This window comes from Chamaea fasciata, unplaced genomic scaffold (genome assembly GCF_029207755.1).
Source record: "Chamaea fasciata isolate MVZ Bird 193981 ecotype frontalis unplaced genomic scaffold, bChaFas1.0.hap1 SCAF_4, whole genome shotgun sequence".
NCBI lineage: Eukaryota > Metazoa > Chordata > Aves > Passeriformes > Sylviidae > Chamaea > Chamaea fasciata.
Genome location: NW_027094089.1, coordinates 33,529,068 through 33,552,633, shown reverse-complemented (window position 1 = coordinate 33,552,633; position 23,566 = coordinate 33,529,068). Strand labels below are relative to the sequence as shown.

Here is a 23,566-nt window from a genome sequence, read left to right as displayed (position 1 = left end):
TAATTGCATGTGACTGCCCTGCTTGCATTAACTGTCTCAGTTCCTTACCAAAACATGTTCTTTCAGATACAGTCACTGCCCTGGTTCTGCTGCCCGCAGTCTGTCTGACAGGATGTCCTTGGTCTTCTTGGCCCCCTAGGCCCATGCTGCCTTATGTTCAGCCACTGTTAACCAGCAGCCCCAGATACTCTTCCGCTGGGCAGCTCCCAAATGACTCTGCCCCATCCTGTAGCATGGCCTGGGGTTGTTGACTCAAGTACAGGACCCAGCACTTGGTCTTGTTGAACCACATGTCATTGGTGTCAGCCTGTCCAGATCCCTCAGTAGAGCCTCCCTGTCCTTCAGGAGATCAACACTCCCATACAATTTAGTGTTTGGAAATTTATTGAGGGTGCCCTCCATCCTGTTGTATGGGTGATCTTTAAAGATTGAACAGGACAGGGCCCAATACTGAGCCTTGTGGAACTCTATTCGTGACCAGCTGCCAACTGGATGCAGCATCATTGACTGCCATTCTCTGTGTTACCTTGTTCCTTGTAAAGTAGTAACTTTTTTTTTTTTTTTTGTAACATTCCTTAAAATTAAGAACCTCTTATCTTAACAGTTTTCTGTGACAAAAAGGAGGCAAAATAATTGTGAATAAGATCGTAATTTATAATTATCCATTCAACCAGTGATATTTATTCATATGTGAAATAACATTAATTATGTAATTATAAGTTCAAGTCCACTCATAGGAGCCTTATACTGAAAAGCACAGTTGCACTGCCAAATAATTGTATTTTGCTCTTTTTGCCTTTCCTCAGCCTTACCAGTGTTTCACAATAGTAGTAGTAGGTAATTTTACCAGGGTGAACGTTAATCATGGGGGAATATAAAACTTCAAAGAAACTAAAGCGGTAATGAAGAGGCTTAAATGATGTTTTCTTTGCTTTGCTTATTTAATAGATGAATAATAAATTATTTTTTAATGAATAAATGTGTCTGTATGTCCTTGAAAGAAGCAACTCTTGTTCAGGAAGACCCGTAGTTAAGTGGGATTTGTTCCTGTGGAGTTGGTTTGGATTTACTATTTTAGGTTGCACAAAATGGAATGTACATCTTGTGAGTCATCTCAACAAGGAGACAGTCTGGGAGAAATAAGGACACATCTATTTGATACTCCCCATGATAAAGAATACTTTCCAAGATGAAGAATCTGCTTTGTCAAGCCCATAGTCTTACAAAGTGTAATACCTACTCCTTAAATACATTCTTAGTCTGAACTAATTTAAAGATAAGTGATTAAAGGAGATACAAGAAGGTTGCTTGAAAATTTGCCTTAGAAACAGCTGTAGTGTGAAATTTTTGTTAATTTTATTCAGTGCATTATACACTTCAGTATATTATGCTGTAGGCTTTAGGAGAACAGGAATATTAGGCAGGTTTTCTGCTTCAGAATAGTTTATATTAAATGAAATTGTTAGGCTAATGAAAAGTTCCATTGCTGCTGTGAATTACTTTGAAATAAAGCATTCAATGATCCTGGGTATGATCTGCCCGTGCCTCTTGGATTGTGGGGCCCCTGGGATAATTAAAATGTAGGAACACTAAGTTTTGTTGAAATGGCTTCAGTGGTAAAAATGCGTATCTCACTCAAGATGATAGTACTCCTGGTACAGGCAGTAGGAAATTAATCAGGAGTACAGCTGGGGACAGGGAAGTACACAGGAGCTTGCAGGTAGTCTAGTCCTTGGCTACTGTTTGGGACTTCTTGTGTATATTCACACAACTGATTTTTTTGGGTAATGGTTTAGATTCCTGTCTACAGTCTGTCCATTAAAATTCTTGTGCTTCAGGTTGTATTGAGCATTAATATAACCTGAAAAATTTTATTAATTCTTTCTGCATGTTTTTTTCTTTTTTCACATATGAGCTGAGATGAAAGCATTCTTGAAAGCTAAGTTCATGATTGATTTGATTTCTTTTTAATGCTTATATCCCAATGACTTGTTTTTCTATGGAAAATCCACCTCTCCTTTTCTAATTTCAGAGGTGGTATTCTAAAATGTGGCAGTTTATTGTCTCCTTCTAGCCTTTTAGAGGTTTTAAGTTTTAGGTTTGATTTTTTAATCTAACAAAACGTCTTCTGATCTCCTTTAATGGTATTTTTTTTAATAGTGGGAGAGGGAAGTTTCACGTTAGTTTGTAATGCTCATCTACCGGACCAAATTCTTCAACTTTGTGCATGTTCTTTTAAGAGTGTGCTGGGTTTTTTAATTTGAAGTCTACTAGTGTGACTTAATTTCAGGGAAGAAAAGATCATGATAATGGTCTAGTTTGAGAGCTCCAGATGAAAAGTGTCTTTTGTTCTAAATACGCACCTTTTTAGGTTAGAAAGATACCTTAAATTGCCTTCACTTGATGGCTAGTAGGTTAGACACCTCAAGAATCTAGGTTAGTTCAGCTCATGTGATGTACCTGCTTGTTGTTACAAGATGGACTGATGCAAGGTTTTTTTTTTTCTTTTTTTTGACCTTGGGAACACCCTGTAGCTCTGGATAGTGAAAATTGGTGTGCTGATTTTTTAAATACTGTCCCCTGGATCTTGACCCAATACGTGCTCAGATTGAAGCATCTGGAAGGCATTTAAATCCATACCACAGCAGTATGTCAGGGTCTGTCAGGTTATAGTTGGGAGCCATCAACATACCTGGTTGTTTTCCAAGATTTGAACTTGAAGTTCTACTTTTAGCTAGAAACCTAAAAATATTTGTATTTGGGGGGGAAAAAAAAAAGCATTCTGCATTTTTCTAAAAATTGAAATGTTATTATATGTTGAAAAAAAATCTAGTTTGTCATACCCATGCTTGTACTATCTATCTATCTATCTATTTATTTATTTATTTATTTTACAGAAAATATAATGGTAATATTGAAAACAAACCCTTAACCATTCCAAAAGATATTGATCTTCATCTGGAAACAAAATCTGTTACAGAAAGGGACACCATTGGTAAGAGTATGCAAACAATAATACATTATTTCCAAAATATGCTGATTCTTTCTATCAACTATTTACTTGTAATTAATGCTAAAGTATTTTTTTTGTAGACAGTGAATGAATAGAAGCAAGACTTGTCAAAAATGAGAAAGCAGGTAGTAGGGCTAAGTCTCTTCTTGTGTTCCATGAGTGACAGACATTTAATAGCAGTGTTGTGGAAAGGGATGAGTAGATGAAATCCAGCATAAAGTCCAACTTTTGTGTCTGGCATCCATAGCGATATGAGACAACACTGGAAGAATTGCATCATAGTCTATTCAAAATAGAGTTTTTAGCTTTGTACAAGAAAATAACAATTGGCAGATGTCAAGTCATATACTTTCTCCTCGTCTAAAATAGGAAATGTACTGTAGCATTGGAACCTAAGCCCTTTCAATCATACATCTCAAGCATTCAGGTAAAATGCTTAAAAATTGCAAGTGACAGTACAGAAATATGCATCATTATGTGTTTTTGAAGATACTATTTTTTTAGATGGTAATTTTTGATTATTAAATCATTATCAGTCATGCTGTTACAGAAAGTTCATATACAAGTATGTATGTGATATGTGTTTTCTTTCTACTTACATTTTTATATTTATATGCTCTCTGGATAAATATAAGAGAAAGGATGCATATTCCTATGCAGAAGACTACTCAGCTTAAATTGTAGGAGACAGCATTTGTGTAACAGTAGTGAAGTTTTTGAAGTAAATAAACAAAGCATTCACAAGTTTCAATTAGCGTTACTTTCCTGAAATTATAGCATTTAATTGTCAACCTGAGTGATACAGGATAGGGTTGGACTGTGTTTGAAAATTAATATATACAATTCGTTTGTAAATCTAACTATATTGTTATTTCAAAACAAGTGTAGGACTTGGAAATACCTACGTTTGCCCAGTTTCATTTCTTTGCCAACAGGTAGCTTGTAGCCAAGTCAAATGTTCAGAAATGTTTTTTCCACTTACAAATTGTGTAAATGTAGGGAAGGTGTTTGGGAGGTACAATTTGTGTTGTCACAAATGGTTTTTTGCAGTTTCCAACAGCTATGGGAACTCTCTCCATAACATTCAGCCTGTATGCAACACAGTATGATCCCCGAATTTTTACAGTGAAGTTTGCACAATTATTATTGCTTTGTAGGATGTATTAACAAAATCTTGATGAGCAAGCCATCAGTATCTTAGATGGTGGTGTTTGTAAAATAAAAAGAATTGTTTATTTGTAATATAATAAAAAATAGCCAGTGAGATTTTAATCTTTAACAAAGGGTCGGAACAAACCCTCTTACTTGGAATTGCAGCCGGAGTCAGCTGGGAAACTGTTTACTCTCTGTGTTGTGAAATCTAAATTAAGTATGCTTTCTGGATTTAGGATGTTAATGTATAAAAGCTGGGGTGATAAAATAGTAAAGCCTTGTAGCCTTATAAATTTGAATAGTAATCAAGTATTAGATGGCAGAAGTAAAGAATGAAGTTCATATTGTTGAGTAACTTTTTCATTGTTGTTGCATTTCACTTGGCTGATCTGGGTCTACCTAAACTTCACTTTAATACACTTAAAACAGAATGGAAAACCTCTTTTAATTGCTACTCTATTCTATATACATTTGTAACTGCCGTAAAACATATCTTTAACATTCACAAACTTGTATTTTTCAGCATTGCATTACTTTCCGGAATATCAGTGGTTGGTGGATTTCACTGTTGCAGCTACGGTTGTGTATGTGGTGACAGAAGCCTATTACAGCATTACGAAGCCCTCACAAGAAATGAATATCAGCATAGTGTGGTGTTTACTTGTCTTGGCTTTTGCAGTGTATCCTTTTCTGTTTTGTTGAATTCCCCTCTACCTGTTCCAGATGGTTTACATCATTCTGCAATTTGTATAAATCTCTGTGCCATTGATGTGTGGGATACAAAAATATTTAGTATTTGGAAGAAGGATCCTGTAAGCTAATGCCTTTGTTGAATAATATATTTGCTGTACATTCCCTTTGTAAATGCTGGTATCATTAGCTTGTTGACATTAATACCAGACCATTTAGGAGAAAAATACATGTATGCAAATACAGTTAGTGCTCACCTGCAGAATGTAGCCATTCTAAACTAACCTGATTTTGCTCAGTTTGGCAATTGGAAATAGTTGTGTCCAGAAAGTACAGCTATTGAAGAAGCTTGGAAATTTACTGCATGCTTTTTGTTTCCAGTATGTTTAATCTGATACTTCCTGATCAGAACAGTACAGTGATGTGTATACTAGTTTATTGCAAAAATACATGTGTGAGTTCATAATTTTAACATACATTCAAGGCATTATTACTGAAAGTAAGGTGAGCAGAGAGTTGTAGGAACTGAGCTCTGTCAATAACTAAACTCACCTTTGAAACTGAGGGAAACAGAAGTGGAGTATTTGGGAAACAGGCATTATCAAACCATAAAATGTTTGTTTTGTTATGGAAAAGACAGATAATTTTTTTTTTTTTTCTGGAGAAGACAGTATCAGACATAGATGCTTGCATGGTAATTAACTGCATTCCACCTATGAATCCAGATACACACTTTAGGGGGGAAAATTGCAGTTTAAAGATGATGGGGATGAAACATCAAAGTGGAATTGAATAAGGGCTTGTAAGAGTGCAGATTATAGAAAGGTGAACTCAAAAGTGAATTGCTACAGCTCCTCTCCTCCTTCAGCAGCTGAGAACAGATAAGTTACAGTTGATAAATCTCTTGAATATTCAGAATTGTTTCCCCTGTATAAATGCAAGTTCTTCTTTAGAGATTCTTAATGTGTTGTGGTTTGTTCAGTTGGTTAGTAGTATATAGTAGCAGTAGCTGGTGGTGGTGTGTAAAACCTTGAACTCTAATGTTTGGTTCCATTTGGCTAAGAGTTCTGAATATGCTTCATACTTGCCTGTCTTTAATCATTATTAAAATATATGCTGCCTTTGTAATGTGGACGAGTTTTTTTTCTAAGTAGACTGCAGTATAAATGGTAGAATTTTTCCAGAATTTTTGCTTGTAATGTATAAAAACTTGATAGAAGAGAAAGTCAACCCACATCCGGAAAAGAGAATGTCAGTAGCATACTTCCAAATCAGGTATTTCCCCGTTTGACATATCAATGAACAGATCCATGGTCCAAAATGTTTTTTTTCTAGTCTGCTGTGAGAAGAAAATCAATGTCTGGCTCTTGTGCACCTTTTTATTGTATTATAGCTATAGTATAGGTAATATATAGTTGTTACTGCATGTCCTGTTTTATTTTTTTGTGAGAAGTCAGGAATTTTAGTTTAATCTTTGCAGAAGGAAGGAAAAAGATATAGTTACTGTTTCAAAAATCAGAAGTGATAGCCAACACCTTTCATTCTGATTTTGAGGATGACAGGGTGTTTAATAGACCTAATGGAAAAACAAGCTTCTAATAGTAAAGCCACAGTGTACTCTTAAATTCATTGGTGACAAATGCCCTGTTTGCTACATCTCTTGTATCTCAGGAGTAGTCAATTTAAATAACACTATAGTAATTGCAATTCTAGGTGAAACAGTGTTGTGAATTACATATTGTAGGAAAATCCACTGCAGTAACAGTTACTTACTGTGGTTTTGTACACTGTCCTATCATTGTTTTCATCTGGTCTTCAATTCAGGGCAAAACTTCTAAAAATATTGAAGTTGTCTGTCAGTGCAAGGTTTTTGTCTCAGTAGTGTGAATGTGCAAGTAGCTGTTAGAGTCTGTGCTTAATACCTGTTTGAGGAGTTACTGGCAGTGTAGAAGGATGCACTACCAGGAAATACAGTCTAAACTTTATATTAGCCTTAACATCTCCATAACTATGTTAACATAACTTATTCCAGGCATTACAGCTTTTGAGGTGAAGGAGGTACAGTACATAGGCATTGTTAACAATTCTTGTGGTCAGTGGAACCTAGTCAGATGAGATTTCAAAAGAGGTTCATTCATGTGTTGTGACATCAGGCTTTTGGGATGCAGAGAATACTTAAAACTTATTCAACTAACTGATAATTCAGTATGTCAAGACCAGAAATGATTCTGTGATAATGGAAGATTCAGAAAAAAATTATCTTTGATGGAAAGCAGTCAACATGATATGTCAAAGTTAAATATAGAACAACTATGTATTTTGCTGATAAGTGTTTCTTCTGTTTCATGCCTGTGTGTTAAGAGGTGAAAAGTTGTACTAAGGATACAAAGCAAGTTTGCAGATGATAGAAAACTGGGAGGAGCTGTTGGCTCCCTTGAGGACAGGGTGGCCCTGCAGAGCAGCCTTGACAAACTAGAGACCTGGGCAGTCACCAATCACACTACATTCTGCAAGGGAAAGTGCTGGATGCTGCAGCTGGGATGGGGCAATCCTGGTTGTGTGGGCACACCAGGAAACGGGAGTCTGGAAAGTAGTGCTATGGAAAAGGACCTGGGCTGCTGGCTGACAGAAAGTTGAGTGTGAGTCAGCAGTGCTGTGGCAGCTAGGAGGGCAGACTGGCCCAGCATGGCCAGCCAGGCAAGGAAGGGTATTGTCCTGCACTAAGACAGACATTCAGGTATTAGAGAGCATCTAAAGGAGGCCACGAGGATGATGAAGAAGGGGAAGCCATATGAGGAATGGCTGAGGTCACTTGGTGTCTTCAGCCTTGAGTAGAGGCGACTGAGGGGAGACCTCACTGCAGTCTGCAACTTCCTCATGAGGGAAGAGGAGGGGCAGACAGAGAGATTTAGATTGAAAATTAGGAAAAGGTTTTCATGTGGAGGGCAGTTGGTCACTAGAACAGGCTTTCCAGGGAATTGCTCACAGCACCAAGCCTGACAGAGTTCAAGAGGTGTTTGGACAGGCAGATGGCATGATTCTTGGGGATGGTGCTATACAGGCCCAGGAGCTGAATGATGATATGGGTCTCCTCCAACTTGGAATGTTCTCTGGTTCTGTGAATTCACATTTTTTGTGTGTTTTAGTAGGAACAGAAGATAGATATTTTTCACTTTAACAAAATGAATATAAAATTCAAGAATACCATATTCACAGCAGTTTAAAAAATAAAATTATTTTTGTAAAAGGGTACATCATAAATTCTGAAATGCCTGCAACTATATACAATATGTAAAGTATACAATTCTATAATGCCTTTTATGGGAAAAAAAACTGAATGAAAGGCGGGGCTGGTGCAGGCAATCTATGAACTTAGCACTCAATACTCCCAAATTATTCTTTCAGTAGATCCTGAATATTAGGTCTTGGAATGGAGGGAAACGATGATGCAAGCTATAATTCTTCAATTTCCTCCAGCACAAAAATAGAAGCAGTGGAAGTGGTTTAACTAACAGAGGGTTTCAGTCATGTGTAATTTGCATAATCATTAATTTATTGAGTTCTGAATCTGCACTATAATTGTAATTTATTGTTAGTATGCTTTCTTTTTCCTCCTTGAATTTGCCAATTCCTTCAGGCACAATCTATATTTGAAGTCATGAAGTAGGGACTGATAAATCTGATGATAGGGTTGGGACTTTTGATCACAAACTGTTATTAAGTCCTTTGTACAACTTCAGGGTGTTTTCAATTTGTGATTAATGTCCCTAGCTGTAAAAAGAGCCTTGGTTTAAGCATGTGTTATTAGAGAAGCAAACCCTTCCAGTACACAATCTGTATGATCTATGATGTACTTCTTTTTGGGATGAGTTAAGATTTCCTTTTGGTGTATCAGTTCTTTCTGTAAAGTATAGAGGGGTCAGAAGGTGTTTAAATTGTGAGATTAGAATTTCTAATTCTAGAACTAGAATTACTAGACCATATTATGCGTATTAGAATCTCTTTGCATATACATGAAATTCAGCACTATGTATGTTAAATGTGCGCTGCCTGTTGAAGTGTGATATTGCATAATCATAGTTTCATGAGAAGCTGATGATTGTTCAAATGTTTTACTGAATAGATACCCCCAAAAATGTTTTGTACGTGTACTCTATATATTAAAGTTCTTTCAGTATTAGAAATGGGCAAATACAACTATGTTATTGCCTAGTGGGGGGAAAAAGAGTGGTACAGATAACACTTGAAGTACTGTTTTTCCTTTTTATGTTTGGTTTTTTTTTTCAAATCTTGTAATGTCTGGAGTTATCTCCAAATACTTTATTTAAATCTGGACTGGTATTGCCTACTATTTAAATTATAATGAGCTGCAGTTCATAGTAATAAGAGTTGACAGTGTGTCATGATAAATTTATCCTAATCTGTTTTAATTTAGAACTAATTTAGAATTGTGTAAAAAAAAGAATACTTAATATTTTTAAAACACCCTGATAACAGAGCAGCTAATGTCTTAAATGTTTGTTGTTATGACAGTGGGGCTAGATAAGAGGATTTGATATAACAGGTCATGGAGGGGGTTTGAAGACTGACTGTATTTTTCCAAGGTGAACATGGGATATATTTTTCTTTCCTAGATAGGACTCAGTGTGCTGTTGTCTTACAACTGTCTTTGAGCTAAAAGTCTCAAATGTGTGCATAATTGAAGAGCTTGAGGAAATGCCTTAGTGGTGAATTTGTTGGTGTTAGGTTGATGGTTAGGCTTGATCTTAAAGGTCTTTTCCAAACAAAATGCTTCTATCTGAAAGGAGAGAAATATAAGTTTGTCTTCTTTCTTACTATAAGTAAGCCTAGATCAAAACTCTATTCCAGGGTATTCCTGGCTATGCATTATGTGATTATTATGCTTTAATGTGTTCTGTAATTTAACCTGAAATTTGCTGAATGCATATTACCTTCAAAAGAAATAAATTCATGTCACAGAAGAGCACTGGTGTAGACGACCAAAATACAAGATTATAATTCTTAGTTATAGTTATTTTACAAACTTAATTTTCCTTGACCTACTTCCTACGTAGTAGGATACTGTTTTCATTGACTACCCATTACTTCAAAGTTGAGGATGGAGGTGAAAGATCAGTCTGTGTCACCTTTGGTTTTTTCTTCTTTGTGAAAGCAATGGCAATACTCATTGTAACAGAAAACTATTTAGAATTTGGATTGGAATCAGGTAACTCCTTTCTTTAGTGTTTGAAACAGCTGTAGTGATTACATAATCTGAAAAAATTATTTCCAGCATTTTTTTAGAAAATCTATGTTAAAACAAATGGTGTAAGTCATGAGCTTTTAAGAAAATTTGCTTTAGAATGAAGATTCTAAATAATGTCCTATATATTTTCCTGCCTTTCTCTTAAACAGTGTAATCTTTGCCTAGCTTGTTTGTTTTGTTAATTGCATTTGCCTTCCAGTTATAGATTTAGCCCTTTTTGACTTTCATAGTAAAATGTAGTTCCCTTACTGGAAAAGTATTTAAAAAGTTACCTTTTTTTATCTTCCCAAAGTGTCCAAATATTACAGATGTTGTTAATCAAGTTTTATTGTATTGTGGCCAACTAATGAGCACATGAAAGAGCTCTCTAGACATATGAAAAATTGTTTAAAAGATGACTTGTTACCCAGCATTTTATTTCACAAAAGGGATTCTTCATTTGTACTGTAATAAAATAAATATATGTGTCTCTGCAGGATTCTCAAATTTCTCAGAAAGTGCTATGCAGTTTCTTGAAAAACAAGGTTTGGAATCCCAGTAAGTTTATGAAAATACACTTGTCTGTTTATATGTGAATTTATAACTTGTCTGTTTACATGGGAATTTATGAACCATTTGGATTTTCTTAGCAAGCCTTTGTATTGCCTGTTTTGCTTTTGTACATAGTTATTGTTGCTACAACAGTTTAAAGATGTTAATAAAGAGATCTGAAAGTACCCACAAGTAACTGAAGTTGCATTAAAGTTTTCATTTTAATATGGAGATAATTTCTGACATTTTGATTTTAGTTCATAAAATACAGTTCAAAATTGTAAACACTTTTTTCACAGTGTTTCCCTTCAGCAAGGTTTGTTTAGATAATTATTTTTTTGTCATCCTATGGCATGCAAGAGGATGAGTGTGCAAAAGTAACAAGATGGAGTTTGTGTTAAACTTCACATTAGGAATAAATTGCGTTGTTCAGTCTTGTCTTTAGGTTATAGTTGTGTTCTATCAGGCAAAAACATCTGCTAACTACAGGACATTCAAGCCTCATATAGACTGTTGAAGAAACATGCCACAGCTTACGATGTTACATAAATACACAAACACTGCCACAGGCAGCCTTTGTATAATATTGCAAAATGGATGTCTGTTACAGTTCCTTATACATGTGTGCTAAAATTTAGGGAGCATTTCATCACTAGGAGCACAAAATTGAATTTCTTGGTTGGTGGGTCTCAAGTATCATGCAGAAGCCATGGGATATCTTTATTTTTGAGGAACAGAAGTTTTCTCATACTAGATTAGTGTCATTTATGAATAAACTCATGGGAAACTGGTAACTGAATCCCATGTGTTTCTCAGCCTTTCTTTAATCTTTCCTAAGCTATTGCAAGGTCACTAACTTCTGTATTCATTTTCATGTTAAGTGTTTGTTTAGTTATAAACTATTGCAGTGCTTTGCCTTTTTTAGCAGCAACTGAGTTAATGATGGTGTTTCTCAATAGTTTAGGTGACATAGATTAAGAAAGAATCTGAAATTCATTTGAAACACTAGATTTGGGTTTGTTCCTCTTAGTTACATTTCACTGTAACTGCAGTGTTTTTGTTGTTTGTTTGAAGGTTTTGTCTTGTTCTGTTTTTTCTTGGTGTAATCCTGTGTTTGTTACGTATGTAATTAATTCTGTGATTTTGTTGATCCGGGATATTTTTCATGTAGTTTTTTTTAATACACAATACTAATTACTTGGAAGAGACATGTTAATGACCACATGTGCATTTCAGATAAATCTGTGAAAAGCTGCAGTAATTAGAGTTTGATAGAGATTTTTAATGGATAATAGTAGAACAAAATATCAATTTTGTCTTTGAGCAGTTAAACTTACGAGACATCTGTTCCTCGTAAAAATACAATCCTTAAATTCATTCTGTTTTAGCTATTTCTCTTACATAATTGGTTGTTAATTACAATATAAAATTATCCTTTTTTTCTTCTTCTCTACTAACAAATTAACATCTCAGTCAGTAAATTAGGTTTTCTGTTTTTCTAGGAAATAAATAGGTGACTTGGTTTGGTTTTGAAAGTATTTTATAAAATTTCAATTTCTGATTGCTTTTTGATAATGCTAGTATTCCAGAGGAAGCCTATAGAATACTGTTGGCTTTTTAAGTTATATGTTACGTACTGTTGGGTTGAAAGTAGTCTCTGATACTCCCTGCTCCCCCAACTTCCTCCCCAAGAAAATGCTTATTTCCTTTCTTTTCTTTTAGGGGTCCTGTGTCTAAACTAACCTTCAAATTGTTCCTGGCTATTCTGTGTTCACTTATTGGTGCTTTTTTGACATTCCCTGGCTTGCGACTGGCTCAAATGCATCTGGATGCTCTGAATTTAGCAACAGAAAGAATAACACAGTAAGAGAAAATATTTGCAAAATAGGTATATGCTACTCAGTCTTAAATCTCTTGTGTCTAAAAATAAAGCAAACTATTCCAACAAGAAGGTAGTGAGTTAAGACTTCTGTTGCTGCCTGCTTATCATATCTTGAGCAGATTTGCCACCTGCTACTTTCTGCTCAACCTGTGTTCTTCCAGTCTGTTACATTCTTTGCCTTGTAATTGAGAGTCCCAATTAAAGGAGCATTCCTTTCCTCCTGCAGGAGCTCCACCATGTATGTCTCTGTGTCCAGCTTTCTTTCCCCCATCATGTCTTTCCAGAAGTAAAGACAACCTTCAGGAAGTACAAATAAAGCCACAGACTGTTCTTTTCCACCCACACTTCCAGCTGGGCATTATTCCTTGAATAAATGTAGCATAGGATAAAATGCAAAAATGACCCAGAATATTTAATAAGGGTCACATGTTAATACCAATTTAAAGGAATATTTTAATTTTCAGCCATCCTTCCATTTGGTAGTAAAATGTTCTGTCCATTTTAACGATTTCTCTTGAGCATTCTCTGGTTGAGAGGGTGACACTCACAAGTGGCTTTTGGAGATCTTGACTGTTGTCAATACATGATAATGACAGATTCTGCAGCATTGGAGCAGTGTTGATACTCAGTCTGGTAAATTTCCTAAGAGAATCATTATGTTTTCCAATAGGAAAATAATTTTTGTTCAAACTGCATTTTTTTTCTTTCCTGTCTGGAGTGCTCAGCTTAAAAATTAATGTGTTCGAAGTGAGTCCGTCAGTCTTGGTAAATTTATAAGCAAGTACACTTGCACTCAGTCTAGTTGTTCACATATAACAGCCAACTACTGGCTTGTTTTATCTGCTATTACATTTCTCTCTGTGTGTAGACTGTGACTGAGTCACTTCCTAGTCTGATTTTTCCAGATAGATAAACTACTTAGCTCTTAATTGTGATGGTTCTCAATATTTTAAAATTCCTTGTGTCTTTTCGGTCAGTATGCCAGCATCTTCCTTGATCAATGGACATGACCTCCTAGGCAGAAATATAAACTCTCAGAAACAAAAATCCATTCATCAAGAACTAAAGGGCAATTAATATTCATTGAAGTGTGGTTATGAAAATTAAAACTTCTCTAGCTTCTTTAGATAATATTGGAACTGGTTGTTGAAGATAACTTTGTTCAACACCACCAAGTTATTTTTGAAAGTCTACCAATACTTCAAGTATTCAACTGGAACAATGTGAAAATTACATTAAATGGATTACAACTTGGTAAGGTATCCATATAATTAGGCAAAGCCATTATAAAGAGTGTTTATCAAGTGATAGGTTCTTGTAAACCTGAAGAATATAACTTGTCCTTGCTGGTGCATTTTTGTCAATGGTTAGATTGTTTATTGACTGTAGTTGTTTGACAGTGACTAAAGGGGGGTTGTAAATGAGGATGATGTGCCTCTGATACAAAGCTCTCCAAGTTGGGTGTTAAAACAATGTCTGTTCCTGCAGGCAAATACATACTCTACTTAAAAAAACCCAACCAAAACAACTACAAAGAAAAAAACAACCAACTAAACAAAGCACAAAAACAAAAACCAAAGAAAAAACCTTAATCAAACCAAAAGCCCCCATGTCCCTCAAGCGACCCAGAAAAAGCATGAATCTCCCTTAAAACCCAACGAAAGGACCAAAACGAAACAACCCAAAAAGGCCCAACACAAAATCTGTTCCTTAATGGAATGGAACACTTAACTTGCAGGGAACATGGACAAAAAAAAGCCCCAAAACTTAAAGGTTAATGATCAAGTACTACTTCACTAATATGTTCAAAATGGTTAGTATGATTCCTTTATGAGTATATTATGAGTATAGGGACTAAGATCATTGTTTCTGGGTAAACAGAATAAAAATGAAAGGGTGTCCCTTTTGGTTTTGAGAACTGGTATGATTTTTTTTTCCTTGGCCGTAGTATCCTTCCCTGCAGATATCTGGAGTCTTCTTAACAAATTTGTACAATTTTCGTACACATTGCCTCCTTTGCCAGAGCCTGCATCAAGAGTATTTCAGCTTTTCTGCCTGTTGCAAAAAAGAAAAAAAAGAAAAGAAAGAAAGTGATTCCAGCCACCCATTTGCACATTCCAGTCCATTAACTCAGTAGGATCTCTTAAATAAGTAGAAGCTGAGGTAAAAGGCTTCCAGAATTTAATGAAATGCTTTGGACTTATCCTTGATGCTTTTGCATTCCCTAGCACACTTAATAGCTAGCAGAGCTTATTTCTTCATCTGAAACCAAAGATTTAAATTTGTGTGTGATGACAGCTCTTGTAACTTGCAAACATTTTAATGGTTTTAGGAAGCTTGAGAGTTTGCAATCAGGAAGGTCTTGTGTTCTTTAGAATAATTTCTGATTGCATCATTATATAGTGTAGAAGCACTGTGGTGAAGACAATCCTGGTTCTGTTAGTGAGGAAATACTGAACTAACAGAACAACCCAATCCTTTCAACTGTTCTCATTTCATTTTAGTAATGAAAAATGATTGGGGAAATGGGTTTAAAAATAGAGGAGAAATTTTAGAAGTTCAGAAATAAAGAAGGATATTAATTTCAGGAAGAACTCAACCTATCCCCTTTTTAAATTCTTCTGGTTTTTACTCAAAGATTACTAGAGAGTGCTACTTTTATTTTTGTTGTGCAGTTTCGTACAGTTTTATGGGGTTTTTTTTGTCTGAGTACATTCAGTTGAAGTACAAAGTTTCATTTAATCAGGGTTTTTAAATAAAATGCTTCATTAAACTGGGAAATCTGAGCTTTGACAACTGTTTCTCCTGGTTTTTTTAAAACAAAAAACCCGGTGTGATTTCACAATATATAATATTACTGTTTTGCTGAAATGTAAGTCATACCTATAAAATAGGGAAGTAATTTTCTTATTTATCTTTCTCCCAACTATTTTTAAGTTAATATTTCTCCTTTTGAATTTGTATACACTTTCAACAGTATGGTCCTTTTTTTTTGTTTACTAAGTTCCCTCTTTTTTTCTTTTTTTCAGAACATTGCTACATATAAACTTCTTGGCACCTTTATTTATGGTTCTACTGTGGGTAAAACCAATCACTAAGGACTACATTATGAGCCCACCTTTGGGCAAAGAGAGCATTCCTTTGTAAGATTTCCTTAAAAAGGTCTTTCTGGGTTATTGAGAAAAAACCATTATCTTAGAGCTCTTTGGAAGTAGTAGAAACATGAAAGACTTCAATAGCATCTGCTGTCAGAGGTATTGTAAAAGGTGCAGCTGAAGTCTAAAGAGCTTCTGTTACTGCAAAAGAATGAGAATTGGTTGCAGAATGTTGAGTGTTAAGGTCGTGGTTCCCAAAAAGCTGCTGTTTTCTGACATCTCCTTGGCAGTAATTAGTTGGTTTTTGTAGGGGAGGAATACCACCTCACTACTTCCTGCTGGAACCTTTTATCTTGCGTATTGGTGTAGGAGAGAAGTAGTTTCACTGAAAACAGTCCGAGATATCTTGGCATGAGAACTAAGCTTAGGAAAAATGTCTTAAGATTTACATGCTGATGAAGTGGTATTGAATTGATAGGTAAAATATTTAAAATATAAAAAGGGAAAGACTTTCCAAGAAGAGTGGTGTCTGAAATACTATAAAAGAATCATAGTTGATTGTCATTGTCACAATTAGTCTTGCTAATCCAAAATAGACTTGAAACAGATACAATGGGCTGAATACATTTCTTGCTTTCTAGAGGTGAGATAAGGTTCTAAAGGGATCCTGTGACCATTGAACTATTACATAGCAAAACACTCAATTGTGTTCTATTACATAAAACAACAGATAGACATATTTTGTGTATCTTTTGTTCCTCAGCTCATCTTGCAATGAGGGTTGATGATTATTGGGTATCTCAGACAACTGAAGTACCCATTTACAATCTAGTACTATTTACTGTCTAGTCCTGTGTGTCTGAAAACCTGTAGTTACCTGAACAACCTTGGTTTTTAGTGTCCTGCTTTCATTACTCAGAATTTAAGCATTTAAGAACTGCTCTTGTTTACAGACAAATGAATATGAATTTGGATCTAATGCTGTAGGGCTATTAAGAAGTAGTAGGATAGAGAAGTAGAAGGCAGAAGTAAATACTACTTGCATGTGAACTTCATAACTGTAGTTCGTGTGTTAACTACTGACAATTTGCCTCAAGATTACTTTACAGATGATACAAACAAATAACTGTAGCAGTAGGCGGTCTCTGGAAAACAGCATTACCCTTTTTTTTTCATCCACAGAATGTCAGAAGATACATTTGATACTATCAGACTGTGGATTATAATCCTGTTGTGTGTTTTACGGTTGGCTATGATGCGTCATCATTTACAGGCCTATCTGAATTTAGCCCAGAAAAGCGTGGAGCAGATGAAAAAGGAAGCTGGTAGAATAAGTATGGTTGATTTACAGAAAATGGTAAGTATGGTGGCACTGAGGTTGTACATAGTACTTTGTCTGTGCAAACTGATTTTTTTCCAATTTGTTGTCTTCTGTGGCAGCAGAGCTCAAATCTGAATGAAGCTTTCTAGACAGTGTCTCCTATAAAAGTAGCATCATTACAGAGAAATACCTGCAAACCAAAATTGGAGACATGTTTCATCTGTGTTATGCAGATACTTTGTCCTTGGTAATTTCCAAGTTGTTATAAAAGATCCCTTCCTAGGAGTGGTGGTCTGTAACTACAACATGGGAAATAAAAACCCATATTTTGATAGAAGGGTTAAATACTGTTACCAACGATGATTTTTAAATCAAGGGAAAATTTATGATGAGGTGGTTATATTTTTGAATAAAATGACAGATGTTTAATTCTGTCAGACTACTTTGAAGTGCACCACATTAGTTACAAAATTGCTTATCTTATTGTGGACAAGGCCAAATTTCTGAGGATTCTTTTTTTTAAAGAAAAGTTGTAAAGCATACCTTGAACAAATGGAGAAGGTAGTAGGGCTGTTGTGTATTGTCTGCAAAATAAACTAAAAATTCTAGTGTTGCATGGTAGTGCTAATGATCCTGCTGAGTTGGGGTCTGTTGCAGGAGAAATATTGAAGGGTGCTGTAAGAAAAAGACTCCTCTTCCAGGATTGTCATTATTACTTGTAGTTACACTAAGTGTCTGAAGGTCGTAAGTGAACTGTGCAGTAGTTATTTACAAACAAAGTGGCTAGGAACTTGCTCCAGAAAAAAAATGAGGAAGTAGATGTAGTAGCAACTGGTTAGGATGGAGCTGTGCCAATTGCTGTAAGTGCGCTATTTTAGTACTGGGAATTGTATTCCTATCTCTGAAACAGTAATGTCTTCTTGATGTGGCATTTCTTAAATGCATTTCTCCAGTATCTTCTCTTTGAGAAGGCCATAGTCACTAGATGTAATCTTGTCTTGTTTTACTAATCATACCTGCTTTACCTTTTGTAGGAACTTCTGCCACTGAATTCTTTCCTGTCTGTCATTCTGCAATGATCATTACTTTTTGTTTTGTTTTTTTTTTTGGTCGTATTCCATCAATTTTTTGCCAATCTTTTTGTGTTGTGCTTTTTCTTCTGTCATTGTCTTACTACTGTTTTTTTTCTCATGTTAGTTTTTTGATGCTTGCTCATTAAGAAGCCCTTTAAGTCTTGAGAGGTATTCCCAAAACGATCAGATCTGCTTTCATAATTTTTGCCACCCCGCATTCTGTTCTTTTTTGAAACCCAGGTAGTTTGATTTCACTGCTTGATTGCTATTGATTTCATCACTTTCTTCCATCTTTATTTGGTTTGACCTTTTAGGCCAATAGCTTATATAAAATAGGTAATGTTACAGTCTTGAGAAAAATGGAACAGACGGAGAGCAGCGGGAGGGATATATCTGAGTGGATTTTGTTGAAACACAGTGTATGACTGAGAAAAAGATCATTTAAATGCTGTTGTTGATCTAATGAAAACTCTTCATTGTTTTTAAATACAAGTGTTTTCCAGTTGGAAATGTTAAAAATACCTTGCTTTTGAAAAAGGACTGTAATATTAACCAAGCTTTCATTATGAGGCTTTGGACTGTGACTATTACTTCATTTTTGGAATAGGATTTAGTTTGTAAATTACTGGGAACTTGAAAAATTAAACATATATATTTATTTTTGTTTCTGGTGTATTAAAATAGGAATCATTGAATGATGGCATGCAGCTTGCAGAAGCAAAATCAATTCTCTCTTTTTTTAACAGAATTGATGCTTTTAATTATTTCCTTTCAACACTTCCTCTCATATTTGTAAATGTCCTGAAACCAGAATTCATTATGGGGGTTTCTTCAGCAGGTCTTTTGGAGACAGTATGTCACATGCCAAGAGTTACTAGAAAATTCTTAAAACAGCTTTAATGTATAAGTACTGGGGATTTTTAGTAAATTTTTTGTTTTTTTCTAGATGTATTCATAAAGGTCTGCTTTGTTCAACCAGGACTCATGAACTTTACTCTTTTGTTTTTCCAGGTGGCTCGGGTATTCTATTATCTTTGTGTAATTGCACTGCAGTATGTTGCACCAATGGTAATGCTCCTTCACACAACTCTGCTCTTGAAAACACTAGGTAGGCAAAATTGAATCAACAGTAGTTTATTCAGTTCTACACAGGGCTTTTTAATTTTCACCTGGCTAAAGAGAATTACAGTTCATGGCTATTTGTCATACGAAAATACCTTGTAGTTTCTTGTACTTTAAAATGTTCATATGTGACATTTAGGTAGTTATTTCTGTTGCTGCTTTTGATATCTTCCAATTCCAAATGCTAATTTTGTTTGATTTTTTTCTGAGAAATTGTGTAATGCAACCGATTGAACTCTTTACTTCTGTTGAAAAATTTGTCATTTTAGAAGTATTTTTAAAGTTAACTGTATAAACCATGATTGATTTAATTTCATGAGCATCTCATAAAGGAATTTTTTTCAGTTTTTTTATCTTTCATAGGCTTTTGGAATGGGAATTGTGAGATATGGGTTCATGAGTTACTGGGAGATCTGAAGTTGCTCTGAGTTGGGTATTTTTTCTTTCTTTCTTGTGAGACATGTCTTTCATAGCCTGCCATGCAGTTGTGTCATTCTCTTTGCAAAAAGGCAAGGGATAGACTTTAGTAGGTTATGTTTCATCCTGCCCTGGAGTAGACATCTCCATCTGGTGAGATGAATCATACCCGGACATACAGTGGTCTCAAGGCAGCTATAGCACATGTAGATAGTAGGATGCCAAAATACAAGATGAATCCTATCCCAGTAGCTTGCTGGTATGACCAGGAAGTCATGCAGATGAATATAGTTTGTATTTATTAAGTTATAAAAACTTAATATTTTTGTGTGTGTAATAATAATATATCAAAGACGATCTGTAGAGTGATTGAATTAACAGAACTTGAATTTAATTCTACAAAAATCTGTTACTTTTTTTCTTTTTAACAGGTAATTATTCTTGGGGCATCTACCCAGAATTGAATTCTGACACTCCAGTAGAAAACAGTCTGCTTCCCAATTCTGTTTATTCTGAGTCTCCACCTGCTGATGGAAAGATGAAAGTAACTGTAGTACAAATAACAATGGCTCTGGGAAGCCTAAAGAATATTTTCACTCCTCTCCTGTTCCGGGGACTCCTATCTTTCCTCACCTGGTGGATTGCTGCTTGCCTTTTTTCTACAAGCCTTTTTGGGCTCTTCTATCACCAGTACCTGACTGTGGCGTGAGCAAGTCAACTGGCACAGCAAGTGTCAGGTCAAATTCTAGATACAAACCCAGGTACCCAAGAGGAGATGAAGAGAAAAGAAAACTATATATGCGAAGAGAAAACATATCATAATTATTTTTAAACACTTCCTTGGTGTTCTCAGGGTGAATAATCTTAAAATGTTTAAAATTGCAACTGGGTTTGTTATTTTTGTTACCTAAATGGTAGGTAACTAGTTCAGTTATAGTCATAGGACTGACTGACTGACATTATTGGGTTGTAGATGATGGTAAGCGTGCTGAAAAGATGTGACCTCTGAGTATCTTGGTTTCCATAAACAGCAAGCCAAACTCAAAAATTTGTTTTTTAAGCATCAACAGTCACTGACTGAATTCAAAGGGTACTGGACATAGTGATGGTGGCTGCCTATCAATTAAGTCTTGAAATTGAGCCATACAGTGAAAGGAGAAAGAGGGGATTTAAAAAAAATTCTGTTGGATAGCTATTGACCACTTTTCTCCTTGGAGAATGAAATAATCCAACAGGACAAAAGAGATGCTGTATATTACAGCAAGAAAAGTTGTATAAAATATAAATTTAACAGGAGTAGATGTATGTATCTGACAGGTATTGCTGCCTACATATTTTGCAGGAGTGCTTGTGCAGTAAGAAGAGAGTTATAACAAATATATTATTTCAGTCCCTGCAGTCATTTTAAAGTAATGGCCATCTGTATTGGTGCTAGTATTGATCCACAGATTGCATCTGGATCTTTTAAATTTCTTGTTTTGAGGTAGTAGATAAATTCCATTGAATTTACAAAAGAATAGAAAATAATCAGTGTCACCAGTCAAACATTTCTAAACAAAACAGTTTAATCCTGCTGACAGACAGTGTATGTATATGTGTAGTGTACATATAAATATATATTATATATTAAATATATAATATATATGAAGGTATGAAATATGGAATCTTTATTTTAAATTCCTGACTCTATCTTACAGGGCTGTGAGAGAAGAGTGTATGTTTATCTAGTAATTTCAAGATTCCCTTTTGAAATGAAACAATGAAACACTTAACTTTTTTTTCTCTCTCTTTCTTTATTTTGTTGTTGTTGTTGTTGTTTAGGTTGGTTTGTTTGTTTTTAGTGGGGTTTTTGTTGTTTTTTGTTTGGTTTTTTGTGTTCTTTTTTATTTTGGGGGGGTTTGGGTTTTTGTTGTTGTTGGGTTGTTTTGGGGTTTTTTTTGGTTAAAAGGGCTATTTGTTTTCTGTGCCTCTTTAGAGGTACTTAGCTATACTAAAAAACTTACACTGTCTTGGAAGAAAAGATCTACTTTAACTGTTAATCTTAAAATTTCTCCTCTGTCAAATTGTCGTCTTTTGCCACTTTATAATTTGTGCTAACTTGACCACATAATGATAATATATCTTGGCTTCAGAAATAGATTTTCTGTATAATAAAACAGCTATGTAATAAGAAAAAGAGCAAAGTATTAACTTTACAGTTTTTGCTTAACTGGAAAGATAGATTTCAATCATAAAATTATTGACAGTTTTTCAGATGTTTTGTGTATTTGCAAAACAGGAATGGGGATTTATATGCAGTAGCTTTTTTAAACACATGATATTACACTTTGCAAGGTCAGTGGGTTTTTTAACTAATACTAGGTGTTTTTATGTTACTGTTATTTTTCTCTTGAATTTGTGTTCAGCTTTGGCATATAATAAGCATTTATAAATGGAAAAGCTTAACTAAATATTTAATATGTAGCAAACCTACCATATGGGAAAACAAACTCAATGAATGCAGAAAATTAAGATTTTAAGCTGGTGATAAACTATCTTACTGTGTTGAAAGCCTTTGAAGTTATTTATTAGTTAATTATGTTGGATTTATTGGGGAAAGATTTGTATACACAAGCCTAGTACCTACTGCATGCATTTAGGATGTCTGAGAACACCTCACATGATGCTACTGGTTTCATGGCAGTATTTGAGTGTGACTGGGGCTGCAAGCTTTGTTGTTTTCACACCAACTTTTTGTAACTAACAGGGACAAAGGCTTTACTGTGAATTGGCCAAAAAAATAATATTTGACCTTGTAATTTCAAATCTCAAAGCCTTCCTAGGAAGTATCTTTTAGATGAATAATTGAATGACAAATTATGACAGGTTCAACAATACTGGACCCACTTTTGTATTAGTTCAAGACATGTCATTACTGCAAGATGCATCATTACTGATAGAATCAATTAGGCCAGCTTTTAGGTTAGGGTTAGGTGTTCAATGCCAATCTTTTGATCAGAAAAATAAAACAAAGCAAAACAGTTTGATTCTGATAGTGAATTTGCTTGATGAAGCTCATTATTTAGGAAATGTAACCTGTTGTTGCAATCTTAAGGAGTAAATTTCAGTTACTTGAGAATACTTCGAAATAATGTTAAACAGCAGTTTCTGCTGACATATTCTGAAAGCTCATAAGCAAAGTGAACTGTTGTTATATAATAACACATTCAGCGGTGGTAATAACTGGATCATGCAGGTGAACTTCACAAAGCTTTTCCTAACAGCTCATGCCACCTTACTATTCAGACATCACACTGATCATGGTGAAAAATAGGCACCTGGTGTTACAAACATGAAGATCAGTGCTTGTAGCCACTGTGCTGTTCCACTGTTCTACAGACCACTGTTCAGCAGAATTGAATGATTGACCTTCTGGTCAGCAGTGAGTGGGAGATGGTCTTTCTTTGGATCCATTTAATCCTGACATGAGTCCAGAAGACTTAGGAAAAGCTAAAATATGTCAATAAAAGCCTTTGAAATGTGTGGTGACAGTGAAACAAGGGGGACCATATTGCTAAGGTTATGAGCAGTGCTTCCTACTAGTATGTGATATGATCAAAAATGTGTTTTAAAGTAAAGTAGCCACGCTGATAGTCCTGACTTCCGTGTATATTGTGTAAGGTTCAAAGGAGTATCTGCTCACTTCTGTAGTAAGTTCCTTTGAAACAGCAGCTGGCAAATGCTTTTTTTGTGTGTTTGTTTTATGGAGACCTTTATCAGCTCCTGGCAACTGGGGGAAACCATCTTGCAGAAATGGAAAACCAAGTAAAATGTGACTGAAAGGTTAGTAGGTGTTACTCAGGTTTCTTAAACATTTTTGTCTAGCTTTTTGCCCACTACTTAATCCAAAAATTTTAGTATGGTTTGGGTTGGAATGGATCTGGAATGGACTACTTTCCACCAGACCAGGTTACTCCAAGCCGTGTCAAACATGGCCTTGAACACCTCCAGAGATGGGCAGCCGC

At 35.2% G+C, this 23,566-nt stretch overlaps 1 protein-coding gene across 4 annotated transcripts in view; it reads left to right on the top strand.

The window, feature by feature from the left end:
- The window catches only part of TMEM161B (transmembrane protein 161B), a 35,400-nt gene extending 12,056 nt beyond the window's left edge, over positions 1–23,344 (top strand). For 2 of the 4 annotated variants that reach the window (XM_066181262.1, XM_066181260.1), the window contains exons 4-12: positions 2,898–2,995; positions 4,689–4,845; positions 9,931–10,082; positions 10,598–10,658; positions 12,375–12,515; positions 15,564–15,677; positions 16,812–16,986; positions 19,035–19,131; positions 19,994–23,344. In XM_066181262.1, the coding sequence (XP_066037359.1) occupies positions 2,898–2,995; positions 4,689–4,845; positions 9,931–10,082; positions 10,598–10,658; positions 12,375–12,515; positions 15,564–15,677; positions 16,812–16,986; positions 19,035–19,131; positions 19,994–20,271 (1,273 nt within the window). In that variant the 3' untranslated portion in view covers positions 20,272–23,344. The remainder of the gene's footprint in view (positions 1–2,897; positions 2,996–4,688; positions 4,846–9,930; positions 10,083–10,597; positions 10,659–12,374; positions 12,516–15,563; positions 15,678–16,811; positions 16,987–19,034; positions 19,132–19,993) is intronic. The other 2 variants (XM_066181261.1, XM_066181263.1) reach the window with 2 other exon arrangements.
- The last annotated feature ends 222 nt before the right edge of the window (positions 23,345–23,566 follow it).